This window comes from Haliaeetus albicilla, chromosome 10 (assembly GCF_947461875.1).
Source record: "Haliaeetus albicilla chromosome 10, bHalAlb1.1, whole genome shotgun sequence".
Taxonomy (NCBI): domain Eukaryota; kingdom Metazoa; phylum Chordata; class Aves; order Accipitriformes; family Accipitridae; genus Haliaeetus; species Haliaeetus albicilla.
In genome coordinates this window covers 43,222,112-43,240,453 of record NC_091492.1, presented here as the reverse complement: position 1 = coordinate 43,240,453, position 18,342 = coordinate 43,222,112, and the positions used below count along the sequence as shown (strand labels likewise).

General features: G+C 55.8%; 1 protein-coding gene across 8 annotated transcripts in view; it reads right to left on the bottom strand.

Moving 5' to 3' along the window:
* Positions 1-18,342, bottom strand: part of OSBP2 (oxysterol binding protein 2) — a 124,878-nt gene that overhangs the window by 20,382 nt on the left and 86,154 nt on the right. For 5 of the 8 annotated variants that reach the window (XM_069795435.1, XM_069795436.1, XM_069795437.1 and 2 more), the window contains one exon: positions 15,200-15,450. In XM_069795435.1, coding sequence (XP_069651536.1) covers positions 15,200-15,450 — 251 coding nt within the window. Of the gene's footprint in view, positions 1-1,846; positions 1,964-8,882; positions 9,009-11,924; positions 12,340-15,199; positions 15,451-18,342 lie in introns of those variants that run through there. The other 3 variants (XM_069795443.1, XM_069795441.1, XM_069795442.1) reach the window with 3 other exon arrangements.

The window sequence follows — 18,342 nt, the reverse complement described above, 5'->3', positions numbered from 1 at the left end:
GCCCCAACCTGGCATGCTGGCTTCTTTTATTACGCTGATGCATTGCGATTAAGAGGACGGAAACACAAGGGCAAGTAATGAGATAGCGGCCGTGACCTTCCTGGCCCGGCAAAGCTCATTATCTGCTCCGAAGGTCCCTCTCCGCAGGCAGCCCACACGCAGCGGGCACAGATATACCCATTTTGGCGCAGCTCGCTGGCACCAAGGATGGAAGTTGCTGGCTGTCCCCGGCTCAGGGGGCTGAGCTCTTTAAAACGATGCGCTAGGAGATCACCTGTAATTATCCTACTGCAATTAAACACAGTTTGTAAGGTATAATGGTAAATTAGGGGAAAAGGAGGTAATCAGAGGAGCCACGCGAAGGCAGCCCTCCAGTGCGTCACCAGGCAGCTGGGAGCCGTGGGATGCGGAGGAGAAATCACTCGATCACTTGACAGGAATCAACATACTAAATAAAAATCACAGCAGATAAAACCTCAGGTCCTCCCATCCCAAGGCTGCCAAGCTTCGTGAAGGATCTGTGCTGTATCCCAAATGGAAATCCACACCGACAAGCTTCATTTATAGCCATAACAAAAAAAAAACCAAAACAAAAAAAAAAATCCAAGTGATGGAGAAGTGGCCATCAGCATTACATACTTTCTCCACTGAGCACGGGGAGGTTTTGGGAAGATGACTGGGATGGTCCTCGCATGGCCCCAGACCCTGCCAGAGGCAGTGGTACCAAGCAGCAGGTCAGGACAATGCTTGTTTCTGACAGCATCCCACAACTTGTGTCCGTGTGGATTTAGGGGCCGGCTGGGGTATGTACAGGGTTTATTCCCTGTTTTCAAAAGACTGCTGGGCCACCTTTCTGCAGCCGCTTCCTCTGTAATTCGGACACACTGGCAAAGGACCCTGCCCGTGGCCTGATCCAAACCACAGCACTCACGAAGCATCCGGATCAACCGCAGGCAAGCGTCACGTTTGCTCATTGGAAGACAAGCGATGCCGAGGGTGGCAACAGGAGAACATCCTGCAAGAAAGATCCCCCAAGCCCAGCTCCCCAGCTGCCAGCAGCAGCCAAGCAAATTAAAATTATTTATTTGGCTTTATACCTCCTACAGCCAGACAGCGCAAAGTTGCACAGGGATGCTCTCTGGAGGTGAGACTAGCACTCAACAGGGCTCAGGGTGTATTTTTCTGTTGCCAGAGCTCATTCCTGAGCCAAAACCCGCCCCAGACTCCCAGTACGAAGCGGGGGCAGCACCACAGCACCAGCCCACGAGCTCCCTGGGGCTGCAGGGAGCCGGGGGCGAGTAGCTCAGACATGATAATCTCCCATGGAGAGGTCGATATCAAAGGGAAATGAATTCCAGCCCTTATCTCAAGCTCAGCTGTCTGGTTTTCCTCAATACCTACGGCTGCTCGCATGGTCCTCGAGGAGCCAGGTCTCAGCCCAAGAGGTCTCAGCCACGTCTCGGCTCCATCCAGGCTCACCGCCCGGCAGGGAGCCCCAGCCCCTTTGACAGCTCGAACAAACCCCCAGCTCAGCCGAGGCTGTTTTGGCCATCCCCACCTTTGCCAATGACAAACCAAGACCAGACCAGCAGCCGTTGCTTTTCGGCGTTTGCTCACACGGCACCAGCTGGATCGAGGAGCCGCGATGACCCTTCCCGGAGACAAAGAAACGGGCGCATCAAACACGGCCGCAGTCTGACAGCCTCCGAGGCCGTGTCCTCCCCAGCTGTCAGCAGCGGTAATTAAAACACCGCTGGCTGCTGCCTTCCACCGAAGGACATGGCACGACTTACTTCTGGTTACAGCTGCAAAAATCCAGAGAGCTGCACCTTCCCCTTGGACATACCTTCCTCTTCCAGCAAAACCCCTCACAACATGCTGTCCCCATCCCCATGAGATGCAGGATGGAGCCCCTGGATGCATGGCACCGGAGCCGGCACACCAGCATGCCGCTGCTGCTCCGCGTGGTGGGGGGACACCGGCGAGGCCAGGACGCCGCTCCCAGAGGAAACAAATCCAGAAGGAAACCATTCACAAGGCTCCGCCAGGACCAGTCGGCCAGGTTCCCTGCTCTGGGCTGGGACAGCTTCGCCACCGGTCTCGGTGACGTCCATCACCAAGATGCTTTTCCAGCTGGCTGAGCACCACCAGCTCCCAGGGCTGTTTGGTGCCGCTGTAGAGCAAAAAAATGTGGCCGGGAAAACAGTCCTGGAAGAGAGGGGAGCGAAGGCAAGTGAGAGACAGGGTTGGAAAGGGGGATGCCTTGCCAGGTATAGGTTTGGGAGGTGATGGCGAGATCCTGAGCAGCGAGTGGCCGTGCGGGGAAGGAAGAGCAACGTTCACTGAGTGCAATAGCCGGAGCAGGAGGCGGCACGACGGTAGGATGCTCTCTACATGCCTTCCCCAACGCAGAGCTGCAGCAGAAGCTGGGACTAGCAGCAGGAGAAGCCCCAGAGCTGCGGCTTCAAAGCCCAGATCCTGCCACCAGCAACCCCAGTGCAGGATTTGCAACAGCCCACACCCAGTCGCTCAGGATCAGGCCCACAGGTGACACCAGTGTGCTCCCAGCAGCACAAGAGGCACATGAAATACCTGCTCTAGGATTTTCCAAAACCAGTCAGGCTCTGCAGTCCCTGGGACGGGGCTTTCCCAAGCTCGGTGCCCAGCACCCCGATTTTTGATTGCTCCTCTGCAAATGGGCGAAACAAGTCAGGCCATCGGCCATTGCTGCTTGCACCCCGAACGGCAGCACCCAGCTCGCACCAGCTATGGGCTGGCAGGTAGCTGGGGATCCCGGGGTGCTCTGTGAAGCTCCCATTAATGCAGGGGGGGCTGGCAGACAACTGTGCACAGCCCAGGGCAGGATGTAACCCTTGGGCTCTTGAGTGTCAGCTGCCATACACCATTAGCAGACGTCTGCTCAGCACCACAGGCATCCCGGCAAGGCAGAGCAAGTATAAGTGCAAAGAGGCATCTCCCCACCGCCCTCCTACTGGTTTTCTTGGATGTTTGCAAGCAAGAATTGCAAATCCGCTCTCTGCAAAGCAGCACGGGAGGCTCAGGCACTGCTGCTGCTGCAAGGACCCAGCAGCTGCCGGACTCCCAACAGCCACCATGCCACTTTGGTGCAGGGTGCAAGCAAAACAGGGAGCAGATTCCCATCTCTGCACAAGTCGTCCTAAATCTCAGCCACTGCGACTGCAAAAGCTTTTTGAAATGCAGCTGCTGGGGAGCCCTTATGCAGCACCGGTGTTGCGTGGGTCCGTCCTCCCTGATGGGGACCCCGTGAAGGGGACCAAGAGCTGGGAGACTCCCAAGGGACCCCAATCCTGAGGGTTTGTCTCTTCTCAAGGAAGGATCCAGCCCAGACAGAAGAGGTGGAAGTGCAGTCTTCTAGACCTTCTGCTTCACCGCTCACATGCATCGCCACTTCCCACCTCCATCGGCGGGTTGTGTCACGTTGTCCCCAACAGCAACAGATCTTGCAAACCACACGGGATAAAGGCAGGCAGCTGTTTTCGGCAGCAGCAATCCTCCCTCTGTGGCCAGCCAAGGAGCAAAGGGATGGCCTCTGCCAGTAACACTGGAGGGACGCAAGTGGCTGCCTTGGACCAGTCTTGGCACAGATTAAGGTGAGGGCAGGGGACACGAACCTGGCTGAAACTCCCGCATCCCAGGTCATCGGTCATTCATTTCATTAATCCTCCCCCTTCAAAGGTGAAAACAATTGCAGTCGCTGAGTAGGAGCAATGCCTCAAAATCCAGCTTATAAAACCCTTACAGAGTGGTGGGTAAATTTAGTTACAGCTGAACCTGATCTGGGTTGTAAGCAAGACACAGCCGCAAATCCACGTTACGCTGGCGCAGGGACACGGGCCATCCTCGCAAAGCTCAGCAGGCAAGGGGCTCCTTAATGAACATCCCACAAAGGAGAGTGCAGTCCCAGTTTGCAGGATGAAAGCAAAAGAAAAGCAATTCCCCAGCAAGCTATATGGCTGTGGTGTTAAGGCTACACCCATCTAAAGATACAGCCTTCGTATAGATATCCCCATCGCCATCTGCAGAATTTACTCACCCCCCAGTTTCTCTGCAGCACGAGGAAGACCAAGTCACACCCCATATGCCCACATCCTGCAGAGCCATCGCTGCTGTGATGCAGCTGCTGCTTTTAGCAGTGCCTGGATGCCCGTGGGATTCGGGCAGTGCCAACATTTGCTCCGGTCCTGCACAACGGGGCTGCTCCTACCCCCAGCCCAGCCAGGCAGGGACGGGGCACAGCGGTGCTGTGTGTGCAGGGTTTTGGGAAGCCACCCACTGACAACCTGGAGCAGGGTCCATCACGAGGGAAGTCGGCTGCTTTCAGTGCCTCCTGGAGAAAAAGGTAGTTTCCCTCTCCCATCCTACCCTGCCTGCACAAAATTTACCCGCTGCCTTCCTCAAAGGTCTCCCCATGACCAACACTCCAGCAAGTAGGAGGAGATGGACCAGCAGAGGATGCTGTTCCCACCTCCACGCAGCATCCCACCCCACCGGGAGACTGGCTTTAATCCTCCAGCACCCCAGCTGCTGCCTCCCCACACACAGAGGAGACGGCGGGGTACAGGAGGTGGCACAACGTGCCACAGCTTTTGCCACAGGGCCAGAGCTGGACGGAGTCCCAAAGTCCAATCGCCTGCGTTGCAGCCCAGAGGCCATACCGTTTCTCAGCATCATCGCGATGCAGAGTCACAGTTGGAGAGCAGCAGCCAAGATGCTCTCTGGCTCCACAAGTAAGCTTGTTTGAAAATAACTAAGACAAAGGTAAGGTTAAGAGGCAGAGCTGCTTAGTCACACCTGAACATCCCAGCCAGTGCTTACCCCTCATCGTCTTGCAGTTCTAGCAGATCACCCGCAATTAAAGAAAAAGGCAAGCTCCATCCATCTGCAGTACAGGCACAAGGTCCTGGGGAAGCCCCGCGATACCTGCAACTGGGTGGCAGGAGGGACAGAGGTTGTTTCTCCTCCTCTCCTTGGCTGGAACAAGTTGTTGTAGCAGGTCCTAATCCAGCATTGGATGGTGGAGGTGTAAATCACCATCAAGACAAGGAGGCACGGCTAAGGCAGCCAAAAGAGCGTGTTTTTATGGAAAAACGCCACCAAGGCTCCTGCAGATTCCCCTGGAGAAAGAGGCAAGGTGCCATCAAGATCCTGCTGGGGAGCAGGAGGCAAGACGTGGTGCCACCAACTCCATGGTCTGTCCCTGTGCCCAGCAGCCACCACAGCGATGGGCAGATTTAGCACCTTTCACATTTGTCACGGCAAATATAGCAGATTTCACAGCTTGTTGCAAGCTAATAGGAACACCATTAACAGCCTGCCAATTATTTATGCAGCTGAAAACGATCACCCGAGGTCACCTGCATCCTGCTAAGGTGGTGGTGTCACACACTGCAGAGTGGCAGTGCTCCTGGTTCCTCAACGGGAGCAAACAGTCAAAATTAGATAGATACAGGGAATAAGAGATAAGATTAATTAGCTTGAAAGTGTAAACGATCACATCAAGGTATACCAGATTTCTGCCCAGGGGTCTGAACCACGGGGGATGACAACCTCTCAGGAAGTCCTAGCAAGGCCAAGCATTTCACCACCTCCAACATGATGCTGATGGATGCCGAGGGAACGCACTCAAACCTGCGGTCCCACCTGCCCCAAGCATCCCAGAGGAAGAGCCCTGCGAATCTTAGCTTTGGGGAGGAAAAAACCCACCAGGGAAGCATTCGCTGTTCTGGGAGTGACGTCTCCTGCTCCTCAACCAGACCCTTCCTTTGCCTGCGTGGGACAAGGACCACTTCATCGCCCAGGAGTGACACGAAAAGAAGGCAACCACCAGATGCATTCAATCATCTCTTTTTCAATGGTGAATTATTACAGCAAGAGCCGTCACTTCATTCATCAGGGGAAAGAGCGCCTGGCTGTTTTGCATGCGTCTGGTGCTGCAGAGATAAGTGCTCCCTTCCTTCCTGGAGTCATCAAAACCCTGGGACACATCTGCGCTGCTGCTTACTGCAAAACAGCCCCCCAAGGGAAGGGCGATTTCTGATCCTCTTTTTAGCTCTGAACACATTCACACCATGTCAGCACTCCAGGCGCGTGGCACAGCATAAAAATGAGCCGTTTGGATTCAGAGCGGTGAGATACACAGAGCATTTGCACCAAAAGGGGGTTAATTTGTCCTTCCCCCCCACCAAAATACTCTGAGCAGAAAGCAAAAGAGAAAATATAAGGATGAAGCCAGCTTGAATCCCAAATGATCTCGCATAAACAGTCGGATCGCAATGAGGCACGGTTTTGAGTGCAGTCATCTGCCACAACAGCGATGGTACCCACAGCCATGCCGGTGGCCCAAGGCCAGGCTGGCTGGACACCACCAGAAGCAGCAGCACAGGGAAACATCCAGATCAACGCAGACTGCTTAAATAACAGCAAATCTGTCCCAAATCCTTGGAGTGACCCCCAGCCGGCTCACAAGCATCCCAGCTGCCCGAAGCAGGAGGATGCAGGCACAGTAAGAGCTGCTTCTCCCTGGGGCAGGGCTGGTGGCAAGAGGAGACCCTAAAAGAAGGTGCTGGGCTGAGTCTCACCAGGTCACAACACCATGAAAAAATAAGGAGGTATTGCATAAAAACCTGTGAGAACAGTAGGTGTGAGTTGGACACCAAAAATCATCCCACTCCCTATTGCCTTTCTTTCCACACTTTTAAGTGTTACATTGGAAGGAGCTTTACATCCAGGCAAAATAGGTGCTACAGAAATGCATGGACATGGAAAAGCTCATCAGTGCCCCAAGGGGGACTGGGAAGACAGCAGAGCAGAGCAGGCTCCAGCTCATCTCTTGGTGACCTGCAGCACGCACCCCACACTGCCAATGTCAGCATCTCAGCAAGACCCCCAACACTCACCCAAGGTGCTCCCAAAACCGCTGATGGTCCCGTTCCAGGTGGCACGTTGTGCCCCAGAAGTGCCCATTTCTCTCTGGGGACTGCGGATTCCCCGAGAGTCAGAGACATCCAAGACGGAGACATCTACACTTGGCTGGGAGTTGGAGTTGGTCTTATGGCTGTGTCTCTGGGAGTTTTGTTTTGTTACCTTACCGTGTTATTTTGGGCCATCTGCCTAAATGCCACAAAGACACCAGCGTTCCCTGCCACGAGGCAGGCTCAGCACTGCTTAGGCAACCAAACACACCTTGCCCAGGGTGTAGCTCTTCAAAGAGGACCTCACACCGCGTCCAAAGAACCAGAGGCAGTCCAGGGCCAGCACTGGCACGACGGCCAGACTCTGCCTGCAGCAAGCACCATTACAGACATGTAATCCACCCCATGCAATAAAGAGAGGATTAGTGTGAAATGGTGGCAAATCCACCAGCCCGGCTGTGTTAACAGGCTCTAATCACGTACCCACGCAGTCTTTATGTAGGCTGCCGAATTCATCATCATCGCGTACTCGGCACAATAAAAGGAAATTTTCATCGTGGCTCTGTGAAGCAGAATAAGCCAACGCTGCCCAAGGGTTACAGACCAAAGCAATGCCAGCTAGGAGCTGTGGTGATGCCAGCTGGGAGCTGTGGCCCAGGAAAGACGCAGGGTCTGGTTTCCAAAGCATCGCGCTCCGGTGGAAAAACAACTATGGCATTTGCTGGATGCTTCGGCGTGCCAGCATCACTGGCCACTTCCACCCCAAACCTCGCTGAGCAGTGCACCGCAGTCTCCACTGGCCGTGCCGGAGAGTTTGTCAGGGCATCGCAGCATGCCAAGGACGCGCCGGGACCAGTAGAGAAGATGCACAGGGAGCTGAGACTTCATGCTGGGACCTCCTGCTGCAGAGTGGCCGGCCCAGAACTGTGCCCTTGCAGGGTGTCACTGCTCTCCTTCAGCAACACTCATGTCTTCGGCTTTTCCTTTTGACGCTCTTACCCACCCGGCCAGCAGCAGGGCCTCTCCACTGCCACGTGTGCCAAAAATCACCTCCCTGGGAAGCTCCCAGCATTGGCTCTTCCCCCATGGGGAGGTACTTCAAAGCAGGTGCTGCTCTTCTTTTCCTCTTCGCTTGCCCAAACCACCGAAAACCACCGCAGCAGCATGGAGACCCTCACAGGAGTCTGCAAAGCAGAAGAGCCAACACCACGAGAGCAGCCAGTCTCCAATTTTAGCGTACCTGGAGACCTGATCCTGGCTCTGGTGTGCTCAGAGAGCTCTGTCCTGCAAACGGCTCTCACAAAGAGAGATTTAATAAGGCTCTTGCTAGCTGCTTCTTTTCTCATCTGCCCAACGGAGCGAACCCCAGGCTGGAAAAGCATCTGTCCCCAGCCACACGGCGGATGGCTGCAGTGGCAGCGAGCAGCTGGCATTGCCCACGGGCAGCTCCAACCCTGGGATCTGGAGGAAGCTGCTTCAGTTCGTACCTCCGTTTCAGCCTCATGCAATGCCTCTGCAATCCACTCTGCTGTACGAGAGGTGCTGCAGGAGCAGGGGTTGCCGTTAGCAGCTTGTCTGGCAGCAGCACCCCTCTATCCTACTCATCTCCTGGTGCCGTAAATTCTTCCTGAGTAAATCCATGGAAAAAGCAGTGCTGGATTTCAATGCCTTCTCCTTCGAGAGATGCTGGAGGAAGAAGCCGGAGAGAAGCATCTCCGTGCATCAGCCCGGGCAAGAGGCAAACACAACACTTGTGATACCAGGGGCAGAACCCCAGAAGGGATTAACCCAGCGATACATTGCTATTTGCCCTCCCCGTATCCGCATCCCACCCCAAGGTGCAATAACCACCAGGCACAGACATGTGGTAGCTGCCCGTGTGCGGCAGGCAGCTGCCAGAGGATCGCACGAGGTACGGGCAGGGCTCACCTGGTTACAGCGCTGCGTTTTGACATCAGAAGCAACGCCTGGCTGGGCTGTCTCACGGTTCAGCAGAGCTGCTGATTTAACATCAGGCATTGCTGACAGTGCAATCCCCATCTCCGACGTGCTAAGCCCACCGACATGTAGCCCTGCTGATCCAGCAACTGCCTGGGCAGAAATGCTCGAAACCCTCCTCTGAAGCTGCAAGAGAAAAGTTATCGCTCTCGGCCAAAAAAAACAGGAGGGCAGAGCTGCGAGAGCATCCTCGCGTGCTGGTGACAGACGTGTCCCCCATCTTCTTGCATGAGGCTCCGAGGGGAGCCCCAGGACAAGAGTCTGAAGCCTCCCAGGCATCAGAGGAACACAATGAGGAGGAGGAGGAGGAGGAAGACGTGGCAGCAGCAGTGAAGAGGCGAGAAGCCCCCAGGCACGGTGAGGATGAAGCAAGTTGCTTGCAGGAGCACCAGCCAAAAGCCCTGGCTGGCACAGAGGCCCCATGGACACACGCCAGGTCCGAGCACCCACACACTTGATATAATCTAGCTGGAAGGACTCAGCAACCATGGGGAATGATGATGATGATGATGAGGGGAACCAGAAGAAGGCACTGCCTGTCTGGACAGATCTAATCAAAGATACCCTCACACCTCTAAATTAAAAAAAGCAATAAAGGATGCTCCAGGGAAACTTGCAGCAGCTCTGAGTGCAGGGGCTGGGCTCCGCACCTCCGCTCCCCTGGACCCCAGCCCCGCTCTGGCAGCCGTGCAGGCAGAGACGGATCCCAGAGAGGCACCCGTCACCCTCCACCACCTCCCCCAGTTAACAGCAAAGCACCCACCAGTTATTTATTCATCAGTGCGGCGCATCCACAGCAAAAACGCCCAGGACTCACGGACCCCTCGCTGCAGCCTTCTCATCCGATGAGGATTAGGGTTGGGTTAGAGATTTAATCCCAAAGCCGGGGGTTTTCTGGGTCGGTGACATGGTTTTCAATGCACCGATTAATGCGTGTGTCATTAGTGCAGCACAGATAATTAACACAGACTGTTACATGCAAGAACAAGCTCCTCCTGCATGATCACCATTGCAATAGTCACAGGGAAAAGAAACCCAGCCCCCCTGATTTTAGGCACCAGAGCATCTGCTTGGGGCCACTGAGGGCAGCTGGGGGCAATCCCTGCCACTAACAAAGCAAATCCAGGGGTTGAAGCTGGAGCTTGCTCACTGCAGTGACTGAATTAACCCCTGCGGTACAAGGACGCACAGGGTGGAGAGCTCCTCCAGCCCCACTGGCTGTACTGGTGTGAACTGGGAGCAGCCCAGCAGGCTGCTGTTCCCTCCCTGCTCAGCATCTCTACCCTGCCTGCCGGCAGCGCTGTGCAAGCAGAGAGGAGGTCAGGTCCATCGTCTTGCCTGGATCGTGATGGGTTTCAGGGACCCCAAGGAACGGCATCGCACGCCCACCCATGCCGGCAGCCAGCTCCACACCAGGACCCAGCCAGGTTTGCACCGGCAGCATCACCCTGGCGCCTGAGCCCCAGGGACTCCGTTTCCCACCAGCTTTAAGCAGTTCTGCAAGCAAACACAGACACATACGGCAGTTAACCTATCACTAAAATAAACCATTAGAAACACACTGGGCTGGAGGCTGCTCTGGTGAACCTGACGCCGCTCAAAGCACATGCTCAACATCAGTCCGGTTTAATATGGAAAAAATTTTAGGAGTACAGATTAATCACAGCAGCATCCCCATGGGGACAGAGGAGGCTCAGGGCTTCACAAAAACAGCACTGAAGCTAGGACACGGGAAGGCAGAGGAGCAGGGCTCTGTGGAAGCGCATCTTTTGCCCAGGCAGCTCACTCCAGCACCGGCACCCAGCAAGTCTCCAAATAAACGGATTGAGCAGGTGTAACCCCCCCGGCTCCAGCACTCAGACCCTCCGCAAACCCACCCACGGTGCCCACCAGTGGATGCCTTCACCGGGCAGATGCCACTCGAAGTCTCCAGGAGCTGACCATGGCCACGGGGAGAGGTCGGCTGCTCCTCGAGCCACCAGCACGTGGCACAAGCCACTCCGTAACTGCTGCTGAGCTGGAGCACAGCCCCAGAGGGCTCCGGCAGAGAGAAATGCTGCTGGGGCTGGAGAACACAGCCTCTGGGATGCTGGTGGGCATCCCAGAGAGGCTTAAACAAACTGCCTGTAGCCGCCTTCCCCAGGGGAGAAGCAGCACGTACTGTTATCGATCTTGCTTTTGGTTCAAGCACTGTGCTCTGCATACTTAAAAACCCTCCCTGCAGGTTCAGAGGGTTGAAGGATGCTTTTTGCTGATGCCTTGGGGTGCCGGTGCTCCAGAAGGTTCCACTCTTGTGGGAAACGAAAACCCACACGGGGAAGTCAGTCTGCCTCGAAGCAGGTGCCGGCATGCTCCACGTGATGAGCTTGGGTGGCCACTGGCACAGTGGCCTCTCATAAGGGCAGGTGTGGAGTCCTTCAGGTCCCCGGGATCGCCTGTTCCACGCCAGCTCACGCAGGGCTCCCTCCTCACGAAATCCTGCCCACTCAGCACCGCACTCCTCTCACGCCTCCTTGCCCAGGCTGTGCCAGCCTGGCAGAGCCATCCTCCACCTCTGCTCCTCGTAAACCTCAAGGAAAAACGCAAACTAACCCTGGAGCAACACACGGCCAAGCCCAAGCCCTGCTGCTCTCCATGCTCATGTCCCTTAAAAAAGCACAAAGCAAGGCAAAAGAAGAGCGCAGCTATTGCACACTCACACGCAGTTCGGCCACCTCCGAGCTTCGCTGTAGCAAACACCATTCCCATTAAAAACCTATTTCTAGCAACACCCACAGCGCTGTGAGCTCTTCCTGATGCCCAAACTGGCTTCCTCAGTGTGTCCGCACAGCCCTCCTGCCTGCTGTCTGCTGCTAAATTATGAGATGGGAGCTTTCCCTGCTCCTTGGACGAGACTACGTAATTCAGCACAGCACTCTTCGTCTCTGTTCCTCTAATTATCCCTTTAATTTGTTGCTTCTTATTTTTACGTACCTCCCACTCCTCCCTCGCGGCAGATTGCGACTTGCTTTTCTGCGTCTCCTCCTCGTCGCTCCTCACAGCCCCGCTGACACGCGGCGTCTTGGTCCTGGCGAGACCGAACTCTGCTGTGAGTCTCAGCCGGTATGGTGTTATCTGAGATTTCCAAAAGTTCAGAAGGGAGCAGAGCAAACGAGTGGCTCGCAGAGGTCTGGGCTTAAATTTAAGCTCTGCAACGGTCAGTCCCTCCACATTTTAGATCCTCGCCTGTAATGCAAAGGTCCAGCATGTCCCGCTCTGCCTCTGCCCAAACCTTCCTCTGTCATCCCGAGCATCACTCACCCAGGGGCGGTCCAAGCCACTTTCTCCCCATCTCCAGAGGGGAAGCACCTGGAGTCAGCCGAGGCAGGCACCCAGAGCACACAGCGAAGAGGTCACCTTCGCAGCGAAGCTCTCTCATTTACATATGTATTTATTTATTTCTACTTGCTTCCTGCTGCTCCCCGTGGCTCCAGGGACATTTACATAATCGGATCACAGACAGCTGGACGGAAACCGCAGGCGCTGGCCCCGGAGCATCCATCCCTTCCCCGGAGCATCCATCCCTTCCCACTGCAGGCAGCGAAGCCCAGCCCTGCCCTGTCCATTGCCCACCACCCGGGACACGCTGGCCACACAGGTCCCAGCCGGGAACGGGACCCAAGCGCAGAGCCCAGGGCTGCTCCTGTGAGCCCGGCACTGCTCAGGAAGAGGGCAGGGGCAGACGGCTCCTGGGGGTTTGTCATAGCCGGCGGTTAGCACGTCTGAACCCCCCTAAACTGTTCCGGGGTGCAACTGAAAAAGAAGCGAACGTGGCGCAATCTTGGCAACAAACGAGCAACGCTGCGTGTCACCGTCCCCAGCCGCGGACGTGAGCCACAGCATCTCCTGCAAAAGCCAATCTCTGCTGCATGAGCAGAGGCGAGATGCCCTCGGAGGCAGGATTTGGCCACGCCGGGTGGAGCAGATCAGCGAGGTTTGGTGCTGGGGCTGGGACAGACCATGGACGCGGAGCATCCACACACCAGCACCGGCCGGTCGCTGCTGGCTGGGACCTCTCTGGGGAAAAGCTGGCAAGCAAGGGTGGTTTAATTTCTCCTGCAAGGAACTACCGGCCCATCAAAAGCACCCTGTGCTCCCATGGGATGCGTGGCCCTGAGAAGCCTGTGAGGATCAAGGTGGGCAGGAGCAGGGTGTATTTTCACCTACAGCCAGGAGATGGCTTGACTCCAACGTGTTTCCTTGTAGCAATGTTTCACGTTTCAATACAGAAGATTTCGGGACTTTTGCATTGCACAGAGCCACCTCCCACCCCACGAGAGACTCCCTGGGGAGGGTCCGCACAGCAGCTCACAGAAAGCATCACCCCATGCTAAAAAGATAAATCAAGGCGCAAAAAGGGATCTGTGCAGGAAAAGGTGAGCGCGTAGCTGGGAGCACCAGCCCACCATGATGGGGTGGTCAGGCTGTCGGTCGCCACTGCTCCTGGTCCCCACAACTCTGCCCTGCTCGCCCTCCTCCTGCCTTTCTAATCCATCCCCCTCACAAAGCATCGCTGTTTCCTGGGGGTCAGTGTCCCCCTGCCCACAGCTCCATCACCTCCCCCCAAAACAACAGGCTCATCAGCAAGCTGAGAGCGCCGCAACCACCCCCCTGGAGCTGTCACTCCGCTCCTGTCCTGCTTCTTCCAGTTACAGCCTTTCCCCTTCAGACATCTCCTCGAGACGCTCAGCCAAGAGCTGAAGTACCAAAGGATGCTGTTAAAAACGGGTCTCTGACATCCACCTGAAAACACATGCCTCGCTCCCTCCTTGGCTCCTCTTACGCGCTCAGTGTTTTGGACAAACCACATTTCTGATGTTTTTAACCTGCGCAACAGGTTTTGTGCCATTTCCCACTGTCCAGATGGCCTCGCATCAAGTTTTTATCACGTTGCAACCACCACAACCTCCTCCTCTCTGGGCTGGACATAGCAAATATTGCTCTGCTCATCCCTTCCCAAAAGTCTGCTAGACAAATCCACTCCCCAGCAATTCCCTGCCCACATCCCATCGACGGTCTGCCTCCTAACAGCAAACCTTGGCAGCGCCGAGGGCTCCGCTGTCACCTCCCGTCACTCGCAACGCGCTGCCATCCCTGCTCCAAAAACTTCAACAAACTCTCTGCTGGGAGAGCACTGCACAGGCATCCCCGAAGCTGCTCCAAAACGCAAGGCACCATCTCAGGAAGCCCCTTCCCCGCCATGGCTACAAAATCCTGTGAGCATGGATGGGGAGGATGCTGCAACCACAGGGCTCCTGAGTGCTCTCTGGCTCCTGCTGTGGATTAGTATTATTTTTTAAAAGCTCACATAAAACAACACACGACCTCCTTTTGCTCAGGGCTGGGACAGCACGGTGACAGCACTACTCTGTTCACAATTCCGCAAGCTCTGTTAGGCTTATTCCAGGTCTGTTAGGCTTCTGGGTTGGGTTTTGTTTTTGTTTTTTTTCCTTTAAATATTTTATTTAGTTTTGCTCTCTCTTCCCCTCCCCAGAGCTCCCCAGGGAAAATAAGGCTCCCCAGGAAAGACTGTCTCACCGCAACGGAGGCAGATCCACACTCCAAACAGAAGCTATCCAAAAAATAATCAGAAAGCACCGTCACGCTGCACAAGGCAGGGAGCAGTGTCGGTGCCAGCACACACTTCGCAACCTCCACCCAACCAGTCTGGGAGAGCACAGCCAGCACGAGACAGCTCTCGGACCCTGAGGGGGTTAAATCTCCCAGTCGTGTAAAACAAGGGCAGCTTCATGGAAGTCAGCGAGGACGCGAGTGATGTGGGGACGCGTGTCTGAATCTGCAGCGGGCAACGGGCTCCAAATTGCTGTGCCAGCCAGAAAGCCACCCCCAGAACAGCAGAAAGCCCCTTCGCACTCCAAACCTCCACGTTACCTGGCTTTACATCCAAAATGTCCTGGTTTGGAAGATGTAAGGATGTAGCAGACCTGTGCCTCGGGGGGTTACACATGTCTGCTTCTTGGGCTGCACCTTCCCAACTTCCCATCCCCTCACCGCGGTGCTGAGCCGCACCGAGCCCGCGGCCATGCCCGAGCCCCGTGCCAGTGCACAGCTTCTGCAGAAAGCCGGCGCACAGGGAGAAAACGGGGCCGTGCCGGAGGGGAAAAAGGACGATGGAGGAAGAGGAGGATAAAAATGTTTCTCCCTCTGCCTCCTCTCGCAAACGCAGTGGCTCGGCCGGCAGCACTTACGTTGATCATAGCATTGGAGGTGATGCGGAAGAGCGTGGCTCGTTCGTTCACCGCCTTGATCTTCTCACCGCTCTCAGCCGGCAGCTTCAGGTTCTCCAGCTCGCTGAGCGAGCGTTGCAGGGCCGCCCCGTGCTTCGCGATCAGGTCATTGCAAGTGCTCAGATCCTCCAGCTTACTCGAGAGGGTTTTCAACGTGCTGTGCAGCTCACTCTTGTCTGACTGCGAGGCGGGCTCCTCATCGCCCGAGTCATCTGCAAAGGGAGGAGGGATGGAGAAAAAAAACAGTTTCCATGGTTACTCCCGGACCGTACTAACCCGCTATCACCGCGGGCAGGGGGACCTCCTGCCTCCTCCCATGTGCAGGCAGCTCTGCTGGGGCTGGGGGTCGCGGCCACCGCATCCCGCGGGGAGCCGAGCATGGTGTGGAGGAGCAATGCGGGATGTCACCCAGAGCCCCGAAGCGGCGTCTGAAGGGTTTCTGTGGCTGTAATGGGGATTTGGTTCAGGGCTGCTAAGGCTGAGCGATGTGGGGTGGCACGGGGGGGTACTGTGCTGGTGCCACCGGGCAAGGGCCACGCGGCAAACCTCCCCTTTCCATGCACGGCCACGGGAGCCAGGCACAGCCTCAATGCGCCCTGCACCGGGAGCAAACCTCGCGGGGGCTCTGCAAGGTCTGCTTTGGGCGGGATAAATTATTTCACCCAAGGGAAAGGTCGCAAAGAGACAGGGAGAGTAACAGCCTTTACCCAAACCATCATCATGTCTTCAGAGGGCAGAAAACTCCACAATCAGCATCTCAGGTACAGCAGAAATGGGTATTCCTGCAACTCCAGAACACTTGGGTGACATAAAACTAGAAAACCAACCCAAAAGCAAGCAGCAAGTATAATGCAGCATTTCTTCAGATCATCCCACTGCTCCCCCGGGGAGGGCGGAGGAGGTGAGCAGCTCAGAGGCGGCATTGCCCGAAGCAAATACAAAAAGTGAGAGCAGACCAGGTCCTGCACAGGGTCTGCGCCCCGTCCTTACGTTCAAAGTTTAGCCAAGGTTTCTCCGGGTGCACCCAAAAACCACTAAGGCAGAAGAGCAGGGAGCAGCCCCTTCATTTCCCCTCCCCTCAATCATCTGGATTAATTCTGGATTAAAAAGAGATGGGGACCAGCAAAACCTGCCTGCAGCTTCTCTGCCAGGACTGGGGGAGCCGGGGGGACGAGGATCCTCCAAGCCAGCCAGGCTGAGAGACGCCACGATGCTGCAAAGCACAGACCTCAGGGATGCCGCAGTCAGAATGGGGGTGCAGCACATCCCCTTTCTAGGCTGCAAGAAAAGGAGTAAAGCCCATAATTCACTGATAGGTGGGTGTTTGGGTTTTACTCCTGACTCATTTATAAGACCTTTTGAAATGCTGTAGATACTGAGAGGGATGTTCAGCCATCGCTCATATCGATTCCACCGCTCTTGGGCCAGCTAAGGAAAATGAGAGAAAGAGGGCCCTTCATTTAACAGTACCAAAGCTATGTTCTTAAGGCAAGAGCCAGATCAATCTGGATAATATAGAAGGACCAGCAGCCCGGAGTTGAGGCAGTGGCAGAGCACGGCGCGGTACTGCACCAAGTCTCGTGGCTATGAAACTACCCAGGACGGAGGTGATGGGACAAGGAAGCATAGCCCAGGGACAAGGCTTATCCTGCACAGCGGGACCTACCCAGCTGCCCAAGGACGACGGGAGAAGGAAATCAAAGCCCTGCTGGGAAACAGGGCACAGAGCAAAATGCAAGCGACTTCACAAAGCACCAGGGCAGCATTTCCCAATGCAATCATTTGCTCCGTCTGCAACCCAGCCCCGAGCATCCACAGCGCACAAACCGCTGACGAACACAAGGAGCGGTTGTTAAAGCCAGAAGATGAAGCGGCTTGTGGCCGCCAAGGACAAAGGACTATCAGAGCTAGCGTTCACAGCACCCACGGGAAGCCAAGCGAGACCTTCCCAAGGAAGGCGAGCACCCAGCCGAAGTGCTGGGAGCAGAGCTGGCTCCCACCGACAGGCTGGGGAGCTACTGAGCTGCATGGCTGGGGGGAACAGCCCCGCTCTCAGGGACAGGACCAGCACGTTGGAAATACACACAGCACCAGGGAAGTCTCTGGCACAGATGAAGGTGACAGGCAGGGGAAGGGGAACGGGAACACGCAGGATTCGAAGGGCTCTGTCGCAGGAGGGTGCACAGAGGTACCGTGGCAATGGGCATGGGCTTACACCACAGGCGTCTGGTACATGCCAACTGCAAAAGGTCTAGCAAGAAAATTTAAGCTACTTTTCCACCAGTAAGGAAAGTAACCAAAACGTCCCTAAAGGTCCGCTTTCTGTTTCAAATGATTCAAGTATTTCCACGGTGCCTTTCATCCTGGGGCACACAAAGGTGCTCTAGGTCCCTGGCAGCATATACACATCCCCCTGAGCTTTGAATATTATCTTTGTACCCGTCCTGAGCTGGTGCATCCAAAGGACAGAGCACACTGTACCCTGCAGTGCCCGGACACTCGCTGGGAGAGGGACACCGAACCGCTACTGCTGCTCAGAGCCATCTCCCTGAGGCTTTCCAGGGCGATCTCGGGCAGAGGCTTGAATCCATCCCCTTTCACAGTCTCCCATGCATCTCTTCTTCGCCATCAGATACAGAATCAGCTTTCACCGGACCTACTGCGCTGCAACACAGGTTCCACCTTGCAAGGCTCTGTCTGCAGCCCTCGCCTCTGATCGGGCTGTTAACCTGCTCCTCTGGAGCTGCAAGGTCCAGGCGCTGGTCCAGCAGGTCCATCCCGTGGCACTGCCCTCGTCCCATGACACCGTACACCCCGGCACCACACACACCAGTGGGCACCGATCCAAACACGGCCCAGGATCCCCGGCGTTCAACCTGCACGCAGGGTGGGAATGGGATGGTGGTATTTACGCAGCTCAGCCAGGCCACAGCCTCCTATTTCCAGTTGAAGAGCCCCTTGCTCTCTCCAGGCGCGCATCTGCGCTCTCCCCACGAGCATCCCGGCAGCCTCTCCTGGGCTGTGCGAGCTGCCTGCGCTCCAGAGAGCAGATGGGAACCACTTCTTCATAGCATCCTGGACCTGATCCCTAATGATGTTGATCT